Source organism: Corvus moneduloides, chromosome 14 (genome assembly GCF_009650955.1).
Source record: "Corvus moneduloides isolate bCorMon1 chromosome 14, bCorMon1.pri, whole genome shotgun sequence".
Lineage (NCBI taxonomy): Eukaryota > Metazoa > Chordata > Aves > Passeriformes > Corvidae > Corvus > Corvus moneduloides.
The window spans coordinates 16,287,971-16,310,312 of record NC_045489.1 but is presented as its reverse complement, the minus strand read 5'-3'; the positions used below and the strand labels follow the sequence as shown (position 1 = coordinate 16,310,312).

At 54.6% G+C, this 22,342-nt stretch overlaps 1 protein-coding gene across 11 annotated transcripts in view; it reads right to left on the bottom strand.

Annotated features, from left to right (window-relative positions):
- DLG3 (discs large MAGUK scaffold protein 3) overlaps window positions 1-22,342 on the bottom strand; it is a 77,620-nt gene that overhangs the window by 50,451 nt on the left and 4,827 nt on the right. For 6 of the 11 annotated variants that reach the window (XM_032123494.1, XM_032123495.1, XM_032123496.1 and 3 more), the window contains exons 3-4: window positions 17,124-17,272; window positions 15,354-15,509 (exon numbers count right to left, since the gene is read on the bottom strand). In XM_032123494.1, coding sequence (XP_031979385.1) covers window positions 15,354-15,509; window positions 17,124-17,272 — 305 coding nt within the window. Of the gene's footprint in view, window positions 1-1,522; window positions 1,920-15,353; window positions 15,510-17,123; window positions 17,273-22,342 lie in introns of those variants that run through there. The other 5 variants (XM_032123500.1, XM_032123501.1, XM_032123504.1 and 2 more) reach the window with 2 other exon arrangements.

The window sequence follows — 22,342 nt, the reverse complement described above, 5'->3', positions numbered from 1 at the left end:
GGACGACTTTCCGAGCAGCCCAAGCTCCATGGCAGCACCACAAAGAGACAATGATTTCTCTTCCACCATTGCAAAAACATGAAAGGCTCCCCTGCCCAGCCTGCCACGGCAGCAATGCAGCTGGCACTACTTCCTTCTCACACTGCTTGCAATCGTCTTACCAGGAATACTGGGCCGGAGCTTTCACGCAAGCAGGAGGAGAAAGGAGGGAGCAAACATGCTTCGATTTTCTGCTCCCCAAGCTTGCTGCTTTGGATGGAATGAAGGAAAGAGATAGTGGAGGAAAGATGGAAGAATGCTTGCCAGGAATCAGCAGGCGAGAGAGAGCTGAGGCTGATTTTGATGCAAAGAGTGGCAGAGAAAGCGACAGAAAGCAGGACCAGGCTCATAGGAAGGTGGCTGGGGTTTTTGGTGCCTTCTGTAAATATCATCTGAGCTATCAGCTATGAATCTAATTATTTCAACCAGAGCTACAGACTGAGACAGTAATGAAGAAAAAATAGAGGAAGGGAAGAAGAGGGTTGTGTTTGCTGAGAGCAGAGGAGGAGAGAATTCCCATTGATTCCCGTGTGTCTGCCTGCTATAGCATCTTGAAATAATAATTACAAGGATCAATAAGAAATCATGTGAGGTTTGAAGATAATGAATGAAAGAAGCAGAAGAAGCAAACTGAAATGCCTTTCTCTCAAGCAGGGTAAATTGTTTTTCAGGCAGGGTCTAGCCTCCATTTTAATGCTTTGCAAACAGATCCAACCATTTTCTAAGCTGGCTTGTGGGTTCAAAACAAGACTGGTCTCTCCATTTAGGGGAGAGAGACACAGCCCGAGAATGGGTCCAGGAGAACACTAATAAAATGAATGTGTGTGGGAAGAAATGGAGGCAGTGAAATGGGGCAGAATGCACACAGCACGCCAGCGACCAGAGCAGGGTTACGTAATAATCTCGGGGAGCAGGGACGTAGCAGCAGAGCAAGGAAACCACAACTCAATGGAGAGTGGGTGACAGTTTGGGAGCGCTGGCAAGCAACACTGCGAACCCACGAGGCTGCCCAGCGGGCAGCACGCACCAAGCCTGCTAAACACAGGATGATGGGATGCCCTTGATGCTGCCACGGCTTCAGGCAACGGCATCGTAAGCAGCGAGCACCTCAGGTATGGTGTCCAAAATACATCACGCCCGACGACCACTTTGTGCCAAGCAAGATCCATTTGGCCCCGTTCGGCCCTGGGAAGGCTGCTCCAGCGCTGAGCTCCGACGCTGGGCAGGACCGCAGCATCCAGCCCGAACAACGGCAACGCCAACTCGACCGACTCCGACGGCCAACCCGAGCGACGACGACGGCCAACGCAACAACGCCGGCATCGAGCCCCAGCAGCGCCAGCATCCACCCCGGCTGCCCGCGACGCCCCCGGAGTGATGCTGCACCGTGCCAGAAACCCGCCACGAACCCCGGGTTACCCCGGCAGCCGCCCGCCCCGTCGCGTCCCGCACCGGGGAGCCGCTGCCCGGGGCTGGCCCGTACCTGCTCGTACCAGTCGCGGCTCGAACACGTGCACTCGGGCCACCAGCCCGGGCCGCTCCCGTTCACCTTGGCCGCGCTCTTCCCCGGCGCCGGCGGCGGCGGCTTCAGCGCGGCGGGGTCGCGGGCGGGGGGCCCCAGCTTGGCCTTGCCGCGGGCGGCGGGCGCGGCCCCCCCGGGTGCGGGCAGGGTCTGCGAGCCGTAGCCGCCGTAGCCGTACTGCTCGTGCTGCCACTCGCCGTAGGAGGGGGGGTCCATGCGCCGCAGGGCCGCCATCCGCGTTACCTCGTAGCACTCGGGGCACTTGCAGCAGTGGTGGTGCTTGTGCATCGCTGCCCTCACACCATAGAGCCGGCAGGGAGGGAGGGAGGGAGGCGGCGCGGAGGGGCGGAGGGAGGGAAGGAGGGAGGGATGCTCAGGGGGCGGCAGCGGCCCCCGCCCCACGCAAGGCGCGCCTGCCGCCTCTTCGCCCGCTCGGCGCCCCCGGCCCCGTGGGAGGAGGAGGAGGAGGAGGAAGAGGAAGGGAGGGGGATGGTGTTACAGCGCGGTGATCTCCGCGGGGGCGCGCCGCGGCATCGTCCGCAACGCCACTCAGTGCCGGGGCCGCTCCCGGCGCGGGGCGCGGGGCAGCAGCTCGGACACGCTCAGCCCGGCCCGGCTCAGCCCAGTCCGGCTCGGCTCGGCTCGGCTCGGTGCGGGACCGCGGCACCTGCGGCGGCGCGGAGCCCCCCCTCCCCCGCAGCGGCCAATCCGCGCCGGCGGAGCCTCCGCGCCCCGCCCCGGCGGCGGGGGCGCCGCTCCCATCCCCGCTCCCATCCCCGCTCCCATCCCCGCGCTCATCCCCGCTCCCATCCCCGCCGCACCGGGCAGTCCCCGGCCGCGCCGCCCCCGCTGCCCCCCGCGCAGGCGGCACCCAGGCGGAGCAGAAATCCTGCGCTGCTTCACGCATCACCTTGCGGCTGCCCTCAGCCCGTCTCCCGGCGCTCCGGGCAGCCCTTGTGCAGCGCCGTTCCTCCAGCTCCAGCGCGGCAGTGGCAGCCCTGCCAGCTTTGTGATTGACGCCAAGAGGGGTTCACTTTGCTTCAGCTGTGGTCTGCGCTGGAGTATGAAATAATTTTTCCAGATCTGAACTGGTTGCTAGGCTGGCAGCAGCACCTGTGTTGCACCTCTGTATCAGTTCTCACCGTGCCTTTTCGGAAATGTTACCACACGCGCTCCATCCAAAACAGCAGCCTGGGGATGCTGCCACTGCCCCATGAGCCACAGGTGCATTGGGCGTGTAGAAACCCCAAGGGTCTTTGCTGGGCCTTCCACCTACTGCCATCAGGGGATGGTAAAAGCAGAGCACAAATGCCTGCTGGTGCAGCAGGGCAGGGGTGCTGCTCCCAGTGCAGCTCAGGCAGTCCTTCACCTCTTGCACAGAAGTGCAGGACGGGAAGGAACTCAGAAGAGTCATCCAGACAAATTGATGGGGAAAGAGAAAACCCATTACAAAATCCCACATCTGACCATTTAGAACCTGAACTTGGCCTCCTAATGCTTAAAGGTTGTAAAGAACACTAGGGTGGGTGAAAAACTATTTAAAGAAATGGTACATAAATATGTAGAAGAGCAATGAAATGTGCACAGGACATGGCTAAAACACAGAAGCAGGAGGGGGCCACAAGCTGAGCCACAAGATATGGTGGTGCAATGCCCCAGTTCAGGTTCCAAGGTCTGCAAGGCTCCTCCCAGCCTCCTGCAGCTGGTGTAATACGGCCCTGGGCACGAGCAGGGCTGTGGGAAGAGGAAGTGCATGATGGCTGGTCAGATAAAATGCCCCTGCCCACTCCTTGCTCCTTTAGCTCTTTAAACTGCAATACAAAATTACTTCTGCACTTCACCTTTGCAGACAGAAGTGCTCCTGCAGAGTTTGCTCCCAAGCAATCAAGTGAAATTGTTGCTTCTGGGTGAAGGGGAGGGGGCAGACGACACCCCATAATCAGGATCGGCGTTGTCCCCAAGCACCACGTTCCCCACTGCACGGTGCAGAACCTGTCCTCTCCAGCACTGCCTGCACTTCACTGTCTCCAGGCTGCTCAGGTTACCTCCATCACACGGTGGCTTAATGCCACGGAGTGGTGGAGTGGCTCAGACACTGAGATTTCCCAGCTGCAAGCTTAGGACAGCCATTATGTTCCTGGACAAGCAAGTCTAGAGCAGCTGTCCTCACCATGGTGGCCTCGAGCAGCCGAGCACAGCACTGCTGCTGAGCCCTTGGAAACAGCTCCACAGGTGAGGCTCACCCTGCTGCTCCCCTGGGCTCTCGCTGATGGATGGTCACTTATGGAACCCAGGGGCACTGTGGCACTGACCCAAAGACCCAGAGAGATGCAGTGAGATGAAGCCAATGGCTGCACACAAGAAAGTGTTTCTACCCTGCAGAGCTCAGTGCCACAGGACATTGCAGCTGTGCCCAGGAGGTCACTAGGGCAGGGCAGGATGGGATGCCTGCAAGCAAAGCAAGCTTGTTCAGAATTAATCAATGAAAAACCGTGTTTGTGTGCATGGCAGGAAAGCATGCAGTGTTGGCTTTAAGAGAGGTATTTACACTTTCAGCTTTTAAGAAATAAGGATCATCTCCACATCTTCTACTGCTCCTTGTGCCATCAGATGGGAATGACAGGAGGGACTGGGGCCAGATTGAATCAGAGATGAGATTGCTGCACCAAAGTAGAGCAGAAAGCCTTGTAAAAAAGGGCAGGTGGCCAGTGTCTCCCACATGAGAGCAAAAGGACAGGAATTCCATCTCAGCTACCCACTCTGCAGCACCTCTGAGATCACTTCATCACTGAGATGTGCTCAGTACCTGTAACACAACCATAACTAATTACTGCTCCATCCCAGCTGCAAACCTCCTTCCCACTGCAGTTCCCACCCTGGGATCGCAGGGTTAGGTTGCAGGGATCATGCAGTGGCCTCCCAGTGAGGTCTCTCCACTGCCATGGGCCTTCTCCAAAGCCATCTTTGGGCCAAGGTCAGTCAGGAACCCCATGTCTGGATGAGACTGACTTGAGTGGGAGGAAAGCACCAGGGAACTGCACAAGCAGAGTCTGTCACCCCAACTGCTCACACCTGCCCTGCTCCAGACACATCTCCTTTGGCTCTGTCCTGGGATGGGGGCAGGTAAGGACATGGGCATTCACTCAGGGAGGAAGCACAGAAGCAAAGGACAAGAGCTGTTAGGGAAAAATGTTTTAATAAGGATCTGAGTGAACAATAAAGAGAAGCCTTTGATTTTTTTTCTCCTCCCTTTTTTTTTTTTTGGTGCATCCTCCACAAGGAAGGTGTCTGGTTCTCTCTATGCTCGGTCTCTGGCAGCCTTCACAGCCATTCATGCAATGGGCATCCCCACATGGGAAACACCCTCGCTGCCAGCCCTGGAGTGCAGTATTACAGCCTCCACCCCACTCCACTTCCCCCAGCTCTCTTATCTGTTAGTGCCTCATCGCCACCTGCAAACAGAGGGGTCTTGAGCCTCAGCTGCTGCAGCTCTTTAGAGCCCTTCCCTACCTGCTTGCATCTCCCCTCCCCAAACCCCACATTTCCCATTTTAGCTGCTATGAGAGTTAATTCCTAATCATTTGTCATGAACTGCATGTGCCACCTGCTAGCCCCAATTAAAAGGGCAAAACTAAGCCGTGGTTGCTGCTGCCTGCTTGCAACGTTCCCGAATGCTGCACAGGACTTGGGGTACCTTATCAAGCCTAAGAGGAGGCCAGGGCTGGCTGGCCAGGGGCACCCACATTCTGTACTTCTCCAGCTTGTTTTAGTGAGTGGTGGCATTTTGGCAACTGGGGGTGGCCCTACTGGGAGACCCAACGAGGTGGGCACCTGCACTGGGGTGCCCAGGCCTTTGCCTGGCAGGGCAGGCATAGTGCCCAGCATTTTCAGGCAGCTGTGGGCATCTTTCTGCAGTGATGTGAGCATTGAGCAGGGCTAAAGGAGATATGAGCTGATTTCCAGGCAGGTGCCTTCGTGGAGGGAAGTGATTCAAGGAAAACAAGAGTACTCTCATTCTCTACCCTCTTCCTACTGGTACTTTCCCAGTCTTATTTAAATTCAGCTTTGGCAGCTGCTCTTTTTACAGGTGCTAATTTCAGCAAAGTGTCAAGAAATCCCCGGAGGTGATGCTATTTACAAGGCATGAAGATGGCACAGAGCTAGGTTTTATCTGGTGTCACCGGCATTTCAGCCCCTGCTGCCGCTTCCTTCCTCTCGCATGAAGTCCTGCGGGAAGAGGAAGGCAAGTGTGAGGGACCAGGCACTGCGGGTTTGTTGTACCTACAGCCCTTCTAGGAGCAGTGGATGAGAAGATGGGGCAGGCTGAAGGCAGCCAGTTCCTTGCAGAAACAGCAGTCATGTGAGTGCTTGACTATCACCCAAGAGGAGCTGGATCCTGCCAGGGGAACCGAAGCCACATGTCAGCTCTGAGCCTGGGTGCGGACAGGGAATCTTTGTAACGCTCAGGAGGACGTGGAGGACAGTTCTGCATGGGGGAGGTACCTTTTTCCATCACAATCACCTGCAAAAAGACACCCAGCACATGCAGCCCGGGGAGGCAGCAGGGAAATATATCTGGGCGGGCAGGCTAGGAGGAGGTGAGCAGCAAAGAAAGGAACCAAGTGAACTTGGCTCAGTCTGTCAGTCAGTTCCTTAGCACTACCACAGACCCCACCCAGCAGGGATTTGCCTTTTGCTGGGTCTGGAGCTTGTCAATTGGAACTTGAAGAGGTGCTCTGTAGAGCACAGCTACTGGGCATATTGGGCTGGAGGCTCCTGTGAGCACTGGAGGGATTGTGCAGTCACAGGTGAGTGGGAAGGGGCAGGATAAGAAACATCTCACTCCATGGCTGTTCCTTCCTGCCACCAGCAGCAATTCACACCGGGAAATGTGCAACTGGGGTAATAATAACCAGGCATACCAAGGGACCAATAGCTCTCAGCACTCTCAGTGCAGATGCCCAACAAATTATTCTCCTCCAGGGCAAAACCATTTTTATTCTATTAATGATCCCGGATACATCGCCCAGTTGCTGTATCCTCTCTTGTGGCAGCAATGGCACGAGAGCCTTCAATAGACACCACTGGCTGGTTTCTGCAACTCACATCAGGGACAACTAAATGTCTTCCATGGCTGTGCTGGGGGTGGGGAGAGGAGCGATGGAGACCTGAAGCAGGTCCTTACAGCAGGGCTCAGGCTCCCTGCCTGTTAAGGAGAGCCTGGAGGTGTTACTTAATAGCAATCAAATGCAGCAGGCTTTATGGAATTGCTGACAGCCTCACAATGCCCACAGCTGCTCTCCCCATCACCTGGCAGGGATGCTCCTGCCTTGTGTTGGAGCACTTGAAGCATGGGCTGGCCGTGGGCTGCCTTTGTGCACCTCCCTCCACGGCAGGAGGGAGCTTTGCTGCTGCATGGGCACGGCAATTACAGCACTGATGTGTCCCGCGGTCTGTGGGTGCCCACTCCTTCTGTGTGCCTCATTTCCTTTAGAAAATGATGGAACAGAGGGAAGGTTTGACAGTGTGACCAGGGCACAACTTCACCACTCCACACCAGGGTCACAGCAAGAAATCTCATTGTCTTTAAGAGAATCAGTTGCTGTGTTTTTGGTCCTGTACCTTGATGTCTGCCTTGTGCCTAGTGTGACACCGCCAGAAATCCTGTTTCCCTGCACCCTTCACTAGTCCCAAGATGGGTGTTCTTACATACTCGAGTCTTAGAGGGAGCCAAACACACCCCGCTTGGGCTGTACAAGCCAGTGGAGATCTACTGGCCGGCTCTGCCTAAGCTGAAACCACCTTGGGGCCACAAAGCCCCATAGGCTGACTCTCACGGGTTCCTCACCAGGACCCATCCCTGTAGGGACAGGTACCCTCCTCAGAGTGGCTCAACGTGTGGCTCTGAAAGGGAGGCAAGGGCTCAGCACCACTCTGTCCAGATCCAGCACAGACCTGCCCAGAGGGACCTTTCCGCACATCCAGGGCTCAGAGATGTCCCCTCCTCGATTATTCCCACCCTGCTTGGGGAACTAGAAGGGGAACCCTGTGGGGTCCACGCATTCTCTCTTTCTCCTGTCCAGCCCTGCTCCAATCTGCCCCTTCCAGATGGAGCAAAGCCCATTCTGCAACTCCCACAGCCCACAGCCAGTGACTCACAGGGATGCTGGTGCCTCATCCGGGCAGTGCTGCCCCAGAACACACTTCCCGGCAGGGAAACCTGCCCAGCCGCCGGGAGAAAAACCAATGCTGGTGTCCCTTGGAGCCACGGGGCCCCGCGGTGAACGGGAGGTGGGCGCCTGGCTGGCCCGGCCCTGCCCCTTTAAGGGAGGAAGATCAGCTCGGAAATTTGTGAATGGCTGTTCCCGCCCCCGCCGCGCGCGCCGCCCGCCCGGCCAATCAGCGCGCGTGCCGCAGGGCCACAGCCCGCGCACGGCGCTCTCTTAAAGGCGCACTGCCGCCACCCGCCCGTCCCCACACGGCCCGTTCGGAAGCCCCGAGGTGACCTTCGAAGCGGGTCCCAGCCGCGGGGTGAGGAGCCGTTCCTGAGGCACATGCACACCCGTGCCTTCCTCAAGAAGGACACGCTAGCAACACAAGCCTTGGAGGATGGATGGTATTGAGAGGTGATGTGCCGGTTTCCCCTCACCCTGACTTCAGGGCTTGGACATGGGATGGTCAGGTCGCAGGGACTGGACGTCCACATTGGCCAGAGCACACAGCTGGGCTGAGTTTCCCCCAAAGGCCATGAGCTGCCAAGCCATGGTGTGAGGGGGAGCAGGCAGCTGGGAGAGCTGTTTCATCACCCTACTCTTGTTCTAGCCCAGATCAGGAATGCAGGAGCACTCCCACAGCAGTGGAGCCCTAAAGCTTATGAAATCTCCCTGCAGAAACACCCCGCGAGACTTAGCTGTGCGAAATCTACCACTGCACGGTGAGGAAATAGCTGTGCAGTACGTGCCACGGGAGAGGGAATGAACAGTGCAACAATGGGATTGCAATAGACACGTGAAGCAGCGGGCAGAGCTTGCCCCTGGCTTCAGCACTAAACCCAGCTCCAGGTCCAGCCTGGCCTCCCCCTGCACTGCAGTGCAGTGCCCCCTCCTTGCTGTGCCACAGCTCCTCCCTCAGTCTGCTGTAGCCTGGGCTGTGAAATGATCTGGTCTAAAAATACCCCTTAAAAGGGGGGGACAGCCTGGCAGGACATTGCCATGTTTCCTGGACACGTGCAGGTGGGAAGCTGGTTGTGAGGCTGGGGAAGCGATGTTGGCCAGGCAGAATGGTCTCCATGCCAGTGCTCTGGGCACAGACATCGGTGTACCTGAGCAGTGCCAGCCCCTACAGCTATCCAGGCCACAGACTGCAGGAGGCCTTTGCCTGAGCCTCAGTACTTGGAATAATTTTTAGTCTCAATGCCAGCGAGACTCCTACAAGGTGCTTTGTACCTGCAGGCTGCAGGGCTCTGGCAGGTGCTGTCCTGGGGCAAATCCTTGCTTCCTGCAACAGGGCAGACAGAGATTGGCTTGAAATGTTGCCACTGCTGCAGCCACGCACGGTTTAACCCTCCCAGAGCAGGCAGAGCAAGGCAAGAGGAGCCAGCACACAGCAGAGAGCACCTTTCCAAGGGCTCACGCTTAGATTCACAAGAGGGATGATTTCCAAACCCACGCTCATTTACTGTCCTCCCCCTGTACTTCCCCTAGCTCCTACTGATGCCGAGGATAATACATCTCGCAGCGTAGCTTGATACTGATCCTCCAAATCCTAAAGACCATAAACCTTCATGAGCAGTTATCGTGGCTGCTCTATTTATAACAGTGCCAGTACTGCCTCTGCCACCAGAATCCTGATCTCTGTCCAGCCTGATGCCATTAAGATGCAGTGACGTTCCCCCAGCTCCAGATAGAAAGCAGCTGGCCTGCCAGGATCTGCCTTCAAGCTTGGTTTGTTTCTCTAAAAATGGTGAGGAGAGCTCATTTGTTTTGAAGAAATGCACCTGGGGGATTTGTCCTCACCCTCCTGAGGTGCTGGGGTGGCTGTGAGGGGGAGTGCAACGTGGATAGGTGGAGGAGAGGGTGGCACATCCCATGCTCTGGGCATGGAGGCTCCACATTTCCAGAGCCCCTGGTGGGTCTGTGCTACAGGAGACAGGCTCCAGCGCTTCACTTTGGTTGCAGCAGGAATATGGTTCATCACCTGACAAGACAAAGCAGGAAAGGAGGAACCTGGGTGCTGCTGTGTAGACCCTGCATCAGCACATTTGGCAAACTTGATGAGCAGAGCAGACAGAGACCCAGCAGGGACACTGCAGCAGCTCACTGAGCTCCTGGCCAAGGCACTGATGGGCCTAGCCCCTGATCAGTCCCCATCCTGCTGGAGATGCCTGTGAATGGTCTTGGTTCTTGCTTTCAGAGCTACACATGAAACCCATCAGCATGAATGTCAGTGTGCAAGTTGTTCCAGCAGCTGTGCTCTCTTGGGGACAGGCAGACACAGACACTACATGGAGGCAAACAAAGCTGAAGCATTGATCTGGAGGGAGGATGGATGGACTCCAAGCCTGTCTGGATGGCTCTGGAGCATGGCTCTCTGTTGGACACTGCTCAGAGCTTCCCCCTCACTGTTCCCTTTCCACCACCACATGGGGAGTGCTGCATGCACTCACACCATCAAAACAACGACAATGACTTGGGTGAATGGAGACACCATATCCATCAAGATTTTCCTATGCTGCACAGACAGAAACACCTTTGTGTTTGCAAGGATCTTCCTTTAGCTGCTGGTTTTAGACAAAAAGTCCCCAAGTAGAGTAGGAACAGGTGACCATGCATGAGATTTTGGTTTGACAGCCTGGTGGCTCTACTGACTTCTTCATCCTTTGCTGAAGCTGGATATTGAGCTGGGAGAACTGAAGTCTAAGCATGTTCATCTCTGCAGCAGGAACAGCAAGAGCCTCTAGTAAAGCTGAGGCCATTCAACCCCAAAATGTCCACTGAAGTGACAGCTCTTACAGACACAGCCCTTGCTGACCCCACCTTTGAGCAGCAGCATGCCTGGGACACAGGCAGCCAGCTGCCCAGCTGGGTGTCCCCGCTGTGCAGGGCTGATGTGTGGTTCAATCTGCGTGTGTTCCTACACACAGACACCCTCTTGAGTTCAGCACTTTGGCTTTTGAGCCTGTGTCTGCAGTGTCAAAACACAAAATTGCTGGAGAGCATCTGAATGCCCTGAAGCGACCTCAAGGCACAAAGTGGCTCAAGTGACCCTGGGCAGCAGCCTCTGGGCCTCTGGGCTGTGGGTTGCTGCTTTTCTTCTCTGCTTCTCCTAAAATAAGCATGCTCTCAATCTTGCATGGGGGATGCAATGGGGAGGGGTCAGTTCCCCCAGGAGCTGGTTGCTTCTGTGCTCCCATTGCTTGAGCATCAGCCACTTCCTGGGATTTTGGGGTTGCAGGGCCAATGCTGATGGGCTCAGGTTGAGATAAAGCAGTGGCCTGGTAAAGTCTGGCTTGCAGCAATGGCTTCAGTTGCCTGCCCAGTCAGCCCACAGAGAGGGCATGGGGTGGTGGGGACAGCAGGGCGCGTGCAACCAAGCAACCTGACAGGGGGCTTTTCTTGCTGGGGCTGCACTCATTGTCAGACTTTGCCAGCAACAGAGATCTGCTACATTTCCCTGACGCCCCATGCAACAGCAAACAGCTCCTTGGTGCTTCCCCTCTCCTGTAGCTCACAGAGAAAATGGAGAGCGGTAAGGCTGCAGCCAAGGCAGGGGAGCAGGGAGTTCACAGCCGGCATCTCTGCAGCTGCAGCATCTGCCGCACGCCCATCTCATCCTGTCCCGCTGCTCCTGCCAGGCAAAGGGGCACAGCACGGGCACGCCCTTCTCTCTGGCCAAAGGCATACTGGGAAAGAGGAAAAAACACTTGAGAGAAGGACGGGAGAAGCAGACAGCCGGTCGCCACGCTGGCGGCACAGCTTGCCTTTCTCTGCCAAATGCCCCGGGGAGCTCCATGGACCTCTTTGGCACTTGAGCCGTGACTTATGGGGCAGCTGGATGCATCTTCTTCAGCAGCAGGTGCAGCAGACAGGGCTCCTAACACCCTGACAGGGCGTTTCTGCCAGAGCTGTGTCCTCCCTGGAACACAGGGAGGGGGAGTGGGACATTTCTGGCCTCAGGGCTGAAGCACAGACTGCACCTCTCACGCTGCGGGCACGCTCAGAGGCATCCCACACACCCGGAGCCTGCCGGAGCAGCAGTGACCCCTGCCAGCGAGGTTTCTCATTCACCGGTGATTCCAGAGCATGCATGGAATGCCTGTCCTCTGAAGCAGCCTTGCTAGTGCTCTCCATCATATCAGGACCTGCTGTTGCTCCGTGTCAGCTGTCAGGCTGAGCAAGGACAGAGCTGTGGCGCTGGCGTCGGGCAGCGCAGCGAGGGACGCCTTGGCCGACGGGAGGGATGCACGGGCAGGCGGAGGGGCGGCGACAGGGATGAAGTCAGAGTGGCTGCAGAGCTGCGCTGGGAAGCAGGAGAGGGGTGGCAGGGGAAGAGCAGCGCTTCCTCGCAGGCGCACAGCTCCGCTCATCAGCGGCATTGTTCCTTTTTCATTTATCTTTACAGCTGGCTGCTCCCTGCATGGAGGATGAAAACGGCGTTTACTGAGAGCAGCAGCCTCCTTGGCAGCCTGGGAGCACAGGCAAGTAACACCGGCCACAGGAGGAGCATCCTCGTGAGTCTTCCCGCTGCACATGCACATAAAGCCCTGAGCAGACCTGCTAAGGCAACGACAGGGCTCGGAAAAAGGCTGGAATGAAGGATTCAGCAAATAAAACCCCACAAGCCCCAGCACTCAGGCAGGATTGCACCTCTGTTAGCCTCAACAGGGCATTTTATCTGGCAAAGTCCCTTTGCTCTTGCCCCATTGAGGACTGAACATCCACTTTCACATGGAGGGATGGTTTCAGCCCACTAAACCTCAACAGGAAGCATATGTTGTTGCTGTATTTACCGGCACCTCTTCCTTTGTAGCAGCCATTTGCACACTGCAGGGCTATTCAGAGCACACCCATATCCTCACCAGCAGGCAGAAATTTCCTGTTCCTGGAAGCATTTGTGTGGAGAGGCAATCTATTTGACATGCATCTTCCTGGCTGAAGCAGGTCACGGTAGCTTTTGCTCTGTTAACAATGCCGTGGAGAGCTGTGGGCAGGGGAGAGGACAAAGCCAGGATAACGGAAAACTTATTTACATTGATGGATGCAATAAGAGAATTGCACTTACTTCAGGTAGGAAAAGCCAGCTCATCTTCTTGCCTTTTATCAGTGGCAGGGTGTCCACTAGAGCTCTTGTTCCTGGGCTGATGGCACCAGGGTGGCAGCTGCTCTGCCCTGCAGCCTGTGCTCCCCTGCCCTAGCATTAACTATCACTTATTATAAAAGCTTCCCTGGTTCTTCCAAGTGCAATCTGCCATCTCAGTTAGTTTTTGAAACCTGCTTTGGAAATGCCTGTGGCAAAAAAAGCACACACTGAAGGCTGGAAAGCAAGAAGTCCCCACGGAGCAGGGCAGGAGCTGGGTGTGTAGGTGCTGTCCTGCATGCTGGGGCTGTTGAGAACCGACAAGGGATGTGATGCTGGCTGGAGCTGAGGTGTCCTCAGTGCCCTCATGCAGGAGTGAAGGATGAGAAACAGGGCGTGTGTCGTGGTCCATCAGCACAGGCTGCCCCAGGCATCTGATCCTGTCTCATGGTCCAAATCGCTGACATGGGGGTCTGCTAGAAATGCTCCCCTCTGTCAGGGCAAGGCCTGTATTCAGCAGTGAAGGTGACATCCCAGGAAAAGGCTCACCACTGTGACAAAGGACTCTGCATCCCAGCACAGGGGCTGCTGCAGAGGAGCTCTGCTGAAGCCTGCAGCTCTCCAGCACTGCTTGGCTCCAGTTTTCAGGAAAGCTGCTGGGTTTCTGCAGAAAGCCAAGTTTCAGGCAGGACTACGGGCAAGGCAAAGCCTGGCATTGAACACTACCATCCTCACAGCTCTCCACCTCCAGCTCCCTGCTCTGCCTGCAGCCATGCTGTGAAATGACCATCCTCCGAGATGAAGGAGGTTGCAGATAAGAGCCCTGCCAGAGCACAGTCCTCCCAGAGTCCCAATCTGCTCACCCAGGTCCCCATTGTTCCTCCCTCTCAGGGCAGTGACCCCCTGCTCGGGGCTGGCAGCTGCAGTCCCTGCAAATGGGTGACCCCAAAAGCACCAGCACCTGGCACTGAGGACCAGCCCCATGCCAACACAGGCTAGGAAAGAAGGAGGCTGAAAAGAATGACAGGAATTATTTCAGGTCTGGAACAACCTGCCTCAAGAGCGAGCGAGTGAAGAAGCCAATCTGTTTAGTTTATCTAAGGGAAAGTTAAGAGGGAACTTAAACGCATCTATAAATACCTACATGTTGGGAACATTTCTGATTGCCAAGGTCCTCTATCCTAGCAAACAAAGGCAGCAAAATTTCCTGATGCTGGGAGCTAAAGCAAGAGAAGTCCAGGCTAACAGTAAAATACACATTTTTAATGTGAAGGATAAATAATCATCAGGCCAGCCAGACCAGGGACAGAGCAGATTCCTCATTGCATGAAGCTTTAAAATCAAAGCTAGGTGTCTGCTGCTAAAGGAGACATTGCAACTCAGCCAGACGTTTGGGGCTGGATGCAAGAGCTGCTGCACGTCATGGCCTGGAACAGTTAGGAAGAAAATCCCTTAAAATCACAACAGAATCTGTTCCCAATTGCTCAGGCTCTCACCCCCTCATGGGTTTTGCCCTTTGACTCCTCTGTGGTGGTGGTTCCCACCCACTGGCAAATGGAAATCGGCAGCCAAGCTCATCTTCTTGTCATATTCAGAAAACCACTCTCGCCCTTGAAAAACTGCTAAAGATATGGTGAATGGTTGAAAATGTAGAGAGAAACAAGAGGAAAAGGAGAAATTAAACAGTAAGAGAAAAAAATGGGGTGTTACCCATTTTATTGCAGTCCAGAAAAAGAAGGGGAACATTTAAAAAAAGGACAGGAAAGAGGCAGTGCAATTTTTGTATTTAAAATACTTTGGAAGAAGACTTAGACTTAGCAAACAAGCATTATTTCAAACTTTGCCAAGAAAAACAACGTTTTCATATAATTTTAAATCTGTGGTGAGCTCCATTCTTCCTGGCCACTTCATCCTTCCCAAAAGTGCATTTTTCCCTTCACTCATCCCTAAAACTCCCCTCAAATGTGTAGCCCAAACGATTTTCTTGCACCAGGTGGAAGCTGAGCTTTACGATGAACATCCAAATAAATGGTGTTTCCAAGTAAACAAGACAGCAGAGAAAAGCTCCCGGGAAGCTGAGGAGCGAACCTGCCATTTAAGAGCTCGGAGAAAAAAATACGGAAATCTGCAACGCGGGAGCGTGCCAGCGCTGGGGGCGAGAGGGATGGGCCTGGGAGGATTTCCAGCTCCACGCAGCCTCTTTATTTCTGCGCCACATCCACCTGCCCCACTGAGCCCTGAGGGCTGACACGGGGCCACGGCAAGTGCTAACGCAAGGGGATGATTTCAGTGCCATCCAGCCCCTGGCACAGGTGACCGCCTGGTTTCCTGGTGTGAGCATCAGCAGAGCAGCCAGGAGGACACACTGCCAGCCCCAGGGGAGGCAAATGCCATCCCCGCAGTGCTGAGGGCACACGGCCCCGGCGCTGTCCCCTCAGTGCCAGCCTCTGGCAGGGCTGGCAGGGCGGGAGGTGGCGTGGGGCGCACGGAGGCTCACCTGGGGCAGGGTGCTGTGAGAGCTGAGCACCAGGCTGCAGACGCTGGCCGGTGCCTCCGTCCGCCGCGCTGTCACCCTCACCAGCCGTGGCGGTGTCCCCGGAGCACTGTCCCCAGCTCCCGTGGGGAGCCTCTGCTCACGGTCCCGGGAGGAGTCCTGAAACGAGACATGGGGGAACACGTGGGTAGGGGCAGGCCAGCTGCCCGCCAGGCTCTCCACTGCTTCTGGAAGGGCCAAAAATGAGCTTTCCCCCATGCACGGGGAATAGTGTCTTTAGCGATGGTGGGCATCCCATCTCTCGCATCAGTCTGCCTGGCACTGGCCCCAGGGCCAGCAGGGCCACTGCAGGTGATGGTGGATGTTTGCTGGCCAGGGACTCTGGGGCTGTGCCATTGAGGGGTTGCATTTCACGTTTCAGCACACAAGACGCCTCAAACACATTTTTTTGGAGAAAGGAGGGGGGATTTGACGGTGTCAGTGGCTTGGGCTGTGTTCAGTGCAAGCAAGCCCTGAGACTGGATGTTTTTTTCATCCCCCCTGCAGACAGGGCACAGTGGAGGGAGCAGGGGCACCGCTCACACCAGCTGTGCAAGGCCCACAGCTGCTTCCCTGCTTGTTTCCACACTGATTTTTAAATGCCCTTATTGAATGTCACATCTCCTTGGGGACTCACAGACTGGCCTGGCCACAGAGACTGGTGGCTGTTGCCAGCAGAGTTCACTGTTGGGTGGATCAAGGCTACAGGACACCCAAAAAAACCAAAGCAGGATCCCAGTGCCTATCGTACAACATCACTAAGAATGTGTTCATAACCACATACGAGATTTGTAGGTTTGACTTTAACTAGAGGGACTGGCAATGTGAAGAAGGTCAAGAACAGATGGAACTAAAGTGGTTCCTGAGTCAGAGGGACATGTATCTCCTGCAGTGATTGTGGGCAGTTTTGTCCCTCTGTTTTTGATCCCCAAACTCCTTTAAATTCCTGTTTTTCCTTAGATGATGTCATTCAGCTCCATCTTCCCCGTGTGACACTCAAATCTGGAGTCCCCCCAGGTATATAATGGGGAGCCAGTTCAATTGGGGAGCCAGTTCAATCTGTGAGGCAGAAAATGGTGTTTATCTGATAGGGTTATTTCACTGAAAGGAGGAATCCTTGAATTTTTGCATTTCTGCACAAGTGTATCTAGATTAGGGGGATCCCACAGCATCCCATGGTAGGGCAGTGAGTGGGGGATGGAAAGAACGCCTGCAAAGACACGAGGCAATTTTCTTTACTTTGGTGCCTTTGAGATAACTGAGGCCCTACTGCTCAATTCCTGCCTCTCCACCTGGTGCTGTATCTTTTAGATGGCTGTTGAAAATTTAAGAGAATGCAAATAAGAGAGACACAAGTTATCTGGGAGCTGGGAAAAAATCCTGAAATTGGAAACTTGAAAGACTCAACCTACTTCACTTATCAAAAGTGGCTGGATCAGAGAGCTGAAACGCCTCCATGGGAGACAGCGTCAGACGGGAGCAACTAATCCAGCTGCAACTGCAGAGCAGGAGCCAGAGCTGGAGCTGTCTGCATTACGAGTAATTCAATTAACACTTGTGAACCAGAGAGCTTGCCTCATTAATGAGACAAGCTATCACAGAGAATGTGTGGGAACAGCCTGGATGTGAGCTGGGCAGGCTGTGGTGGCCAGCAGCCTGCTGTGCCCCTTGAATCCCTCTCAGTGCAGGAGTGTGCAGGGTCTGGCCCCGCAGCACCATGAGGGTGGCTCTTACCTCAGGTAGGTTTTGGGGCTCTCTGGGTGTGACTGTGGAGCTGGGCTCGCTGTCCCCAAGCTGCTGCCTGGCTGTGCCATGACGTGCATCCAGGCTCGGAGATTGCAGGGGTGCAGAGCGCAGCGTGAAATCATAGAATTCGTGGATATCTGCAAAACAGCAGGAGAAACATCCTCAGGACTGGGAGGCAGCCTGATGCCTGACAGCAGCCTCTGTGGGGTGCAGCACTTGTGACCTCCCACTCTGTCCCCAGGGTCTGAGTCCTCTGTGAGAGGCTGGCACCCTTGGAGAGGGCTCTGCTGGCTCCCTGTGCTGGCTGTGTTGCCCACCACATCCCCTCTGCAAGGCAAGAGGTGTAGTGGGGTGCCTGGCTCACTGTGCAGTGGCTCTGGAAGGCATGGGAATGTCCATGGAGCAATCACCACACAGTCCACAAAGACTAAAAGCAAACTGTGCTCAGCAGCATCAGTCCAAAACCCACCCCATCCTGCTCTCCTCCAGGCTGTGCCAGCCCCAGGTATGGTCCCATGTCCCTTCTGCCCTGAAAAGCCTCCTGCACCAGGCAGCCCCTGCCTGCCTGCCCTGATGCTGATGGGCTTTTCCCTCCCCACCACTGTTCCCCAGCACCCCTGGCCTGTGGAGGGGCTCCCTTCCCAGGGGAACAGGCAGAGAGGGCACAGGGCACTCAGTGTACAAGCTCTAAAGCTGATGACTACAGCTCTGTTATCCCCAGCTCCCTCCCTGGTATCTCCCCTCTTCCCACCTGCACAGTGCCACAAGAGACATCAAACACCCTCATTCTGGGCTCCAAGGACCTGAGTCTGCTGCTGTAAACTGTAGTAGCTCCAAAGAGAGGCATGACAATGGGGTGTCTCAGCCCTCACTGCTCCAGAGAGTTATGGGGCAAGAGTGGGACCTGAGAGCAGCTGCCCAGGTATAGCTCCAGAGGGGCTCTGGGAGCCCAGACCCTCTCCTAGCCCAGCCAGGAGGATTTTACCCTCTCCTGGTCACACACAGATGATTCCAGGGAGCAGAAGGGCTGCAGTGGGCTCTGCTCCTCCCTAAGGAAGCCCCCACTGCTGCACACTCAGGCGGCAGCTGCTGGCCCCTGGCAGCCCCCAGTTCATCTCCAGAGCCAGCACCTCCATAGAGGTCAACATATCCATTGCAGAAGCATTTAATTTCAAAAAGGAAACTATATCAAAAGTGAGAACCTGTTTTTATGAAGAAACTGAAAGGGGTAACAAAAACTTGTGGGAGGCTCTGAGCCTATTTAGAGAGACCCACTGGGACAACAGAGCAGACATGCAGCGTCTGGCTGGAGGATACTGTAAAGGCAAAAGGGAGGAAAGCAAGGCTTGACTGCAGAGGAAAAGAGGCTATTGAAAATGAGAAGACATTCATCTAAACTGCTGAAGCTGCATCTAAATGAGAAAACCAGAATGGATGGTAAATGCTGACAGGTTAAAGGTAAAGCTCCAAGAGGTCGGCCAAAAGAGTTTGGTAAACGCCTTCCAAAAGCCATAAAAAAAGTAATAAATCCCTTCAAGCACCTGGGAAACAGGAAGCCTGGTGAAGTCAGCAGGGCCAAAAATTCAAGGCAGCATAAATGATCACTTGAAGCAGGAAAAGACACAGCAGGAGCCTGAGTTTATTTTGTGTACCTGCATCTGCTACAGAGGAAGCTGGAGAGCTCCTCGTCTGTGAGTGACTCAAGGGGCAAGCTGTGGGTCTCAGCTTGAGGGGGACGGGGCCATTCCCGTGGCACTCCCTGGGAACTCATGGATGAAGAACCTGAACTTGTCCTCCACTTTGTGATTTCACACCTGAAACTATGCCACACCAAGGCACCACGAGGTATTAAACGCCCACATCACAAAGATTTCAACAGGAGATCTGGTGAGCATTGGCAGTGTAAGCAGGGACATGCTGACCACTGCCTGAGGGCTATTTCCCAGGTGTAACAGGATGCTCTGCCTAAGCAGGGATAGAGCAGCGGGAAATTTGTCTCACAAGTTCATCAGTGAAGGCCTGAGTGAGGAGGGTCTGTGGAGCAGTGATAACATCAAGTGAGGAGGGTCTGCTGTTCTTAGTGCTGAAAAATATTGAGACCAGCTTGCCCAAACTCTCAGACCCCACCAGGAGGACATGCAAGACATGCTCCCTGACTGAAGCTGGGAGCAGCACAAATGTGCACACTCTGATATGGAAGTGAGTCAGGAGTGGAGAGAAGAAGAAGCTAAAGAGCTGCTCACGCCTTTTTCAGCACAAAGTGTATTTTGCTGATTAAGTCTGATAACACGTAATCTAAAAAGTCAATCACTTTATACTATAAAAGGCCAGTCACACTTTTGCACAGTGAGGACTTCTATCATACCTCCCTAAGCTGGGTGAAGATCCTTCCCTTGAGTGGGGACACCCCTCAAGGTCACTCCTCAAGGCTGAGTCAGAGATTTGCCCTTGGTCATTGGTATGGGTGAGTAACATCAATCTCTATTTGATAATTGTTTAGCTAGCTTTAATACAATTGCTTTAATATTGCTTCAAAAACAGTGCACTACAGTAGTAGTTATAGTTATCCATACTGTTTAGTAAATAATTCTGGTTAAGCTCTTTCTTTTCTAATCCTTTCCATTATTGTAATCAATTTAAACAAATCATTTAATATATTTATATGAATACATTAGGTTTATCATCCTCAGTCCTGTGGGACAAAGTTGTATAAAGGTTCAATTACACCTGTATAATCCTTTAGACATATACCATTGACAAAGTCCAGCTCCAGCTGCACCCAGGCTCCTCTCTGAGGATGAGTTTAGAAAGGAAGGGTGTCCTTTCTTCATCCCGTGACTCAACAGCTTTTAGAATAAACTTTATCTGAAGCTCCCACTCTGCCTGTGCCACCAGGGATGCTTTCACAGAGCAGGGCTGCACGCCCAGACACAATTCCCTATCCTCTTTCCCAGTGCTTAACCACGTGCCCGTGCACTGCAGCAGCACAGCCCTGTTGCAGATGGGACGAGAGCTGCATCAACCCCCATCTTCCAGCTCTCAGGGGCTGCCCTATCTGCTGACCACCCAGCTGGAGGGGGAAAGCTGCTATAAATTGCAGCTGCTGGCAGACCAGCTGGGTGCCCAAGGGCAGCCCAGCCAGGCTCTGTGGCTGCCCGAGCGCAGGGAGCACCGTGCCACTGCCTGGCATCAGTGCCACTTTCGGAGCTGCTGTTTTGTGCTGCCAGGCTCTGTCCTGTGCCCTGGGAGACATGTGGCAGCTAGCAACGATGGGAGGAGTGGGAGTCCCCAGATGTACCCATCGCACCTGGGGCACCCCCCTCTACAGCCCCCTGGCTGCCAAACAGGCTGCTGGCAGCCCCTGAAACCCTCCCAAATCAGACATGAGGTCACAGCAAGCACTCACTTCACAGCCAGAGAAACTGGACGTTGTTTTCGTGCTAAAACATCTCTCCGTCTGGTTATAAAAATAATAATTGCGTAACAGGATAGCAGCGGCTTCTGGCTGCATGGGTTACGTTGGGAACACACAAAACTTTGCAAGAATGAAAACAGGATTTGAACAGCCCCATTGTGGGGGTGTGCTGCTGCTGGCAACCCCGTTTTGTCACCCAGCTGCTGCAGGAACAGAGCCTTGGGCAGCCAAGCTGGCAAGGCACCTGAAGGGCAGGAAACTTGTCCCCTGAAGCAGCCACTCTCCACCTCCAAAACCCTCAGCCCAGTTTAGGTGCTTGCCAGAAGAGAGAATTGTTGCTGGCACCAGGGATTAGACGAGTTTCAGGATTGGTGGACAGGGTTCAGGCAGCAAAGGACAGAAGTACATTTTAGGACACGTGACACGTGCACGTGGCATTAAAGATAATTTAAATATATGCTGGTTTCCCTCATTTCTTAGGAGCATCGCAAATTGCACACAAGTCTGCCTCACCTGTGCACTTTAAGAGCAGCAGTACCTGAAAAGCCTCCATAAGAGGATGTTGTGGTAGCAAAAGATGAAGCTGCATGTTCTGTCTTACCACCCAATTTCTGTGTGATGACATGTAAATCCATTCTGGGTCTAATAAGGAAAAGTAACTCGAGATTTACAGAGATTAGAATTTTTCCAACAATTTTTTCCCAGGGTTAACATGTCAAATAAATGTCATTAAATATTTCTATAGCACCAGCATCTGCACTCTTAATGCAGTGTCCCTGTGCCAGCCAGCACATGCACTTCCAGAAAATGACATTTCTCCCCCAATGCATGCACTGTCACCAGCTGCAGCACCATGGATTTACCCCAAGCAGAAACCCCAGCCTCACACCAGACCCCCAGCCATGCCCCACTGCCATTCACACCCACGGCTGCCACAGCAGATCTTTTTCAAGCAAGCTGCAAGTTTCCATCCTTGCTATGGGCAAATCTGCAAGAGGAGGAGTCCTCAGGGCTGGGATTCCTCCACATTCCTCCAGTTTTCCACCCTGGCTCCTGCAGCCACCCGGTGAAGCCATTACCCGGTGAGGCAGGGCTGCTGGCAAGCTGGTCTTGCTGGGCTTTTGCACCCAGGGAAGCACTTCCTGCCTCTCCTTCTGCCTTCACCACATCAGGGTGCTCTGGGAAGAATCTTTTGTAGGGTAAAAGGAGCTGCAGGGGAGGACTGGGGTCTCAAGCAGCTGACAGGACTTACAGAGGTCTGCATTGGCCACTGCTCAGGCACAGGAGAGGAGCTGAGATCCAGAGGATTTTCGGGAGGAGCTCGGCCCCTTGGGCTGCTGGCAGCTGGGATAGCTGGACAGACACAAACCCTGCCTGTCCACCAGCTTCTCCCGCTGCAAAGGGCACAACAGTCCCTTTCAGCCCTGGCTCTGGGAAGGAAAGGTCAGGGAGCTGCTTTTGTGTGCAAGCCCCATCCTCCCCAGCAGCACAAGAGACCAAGCATCTCCCTGAGGGGCTCCACGGTGCAAAGGGAAAGTGGGGCCACCATTGCCCCAACCCAGGCTCCTGGAGCACCCCTTTGCTGGGCTGTTTCCTTGCAAGTCACGCACTTGGCTCCACAGCCTCAGACACAGGGAGAGAGGGGCCAGGAGAAGGGAGCCAGCACAGCCTGTTTTCCCTCTGCACAGCCAAGGAATTTCTTTTGTGCGGAGCAGGGTTTGGCACATTCCAGTGCAGAGCAGCTCCCGCACCGCTGTGCCGCGCCGAGCCAGCCGCGGCACCCGCCGGGACA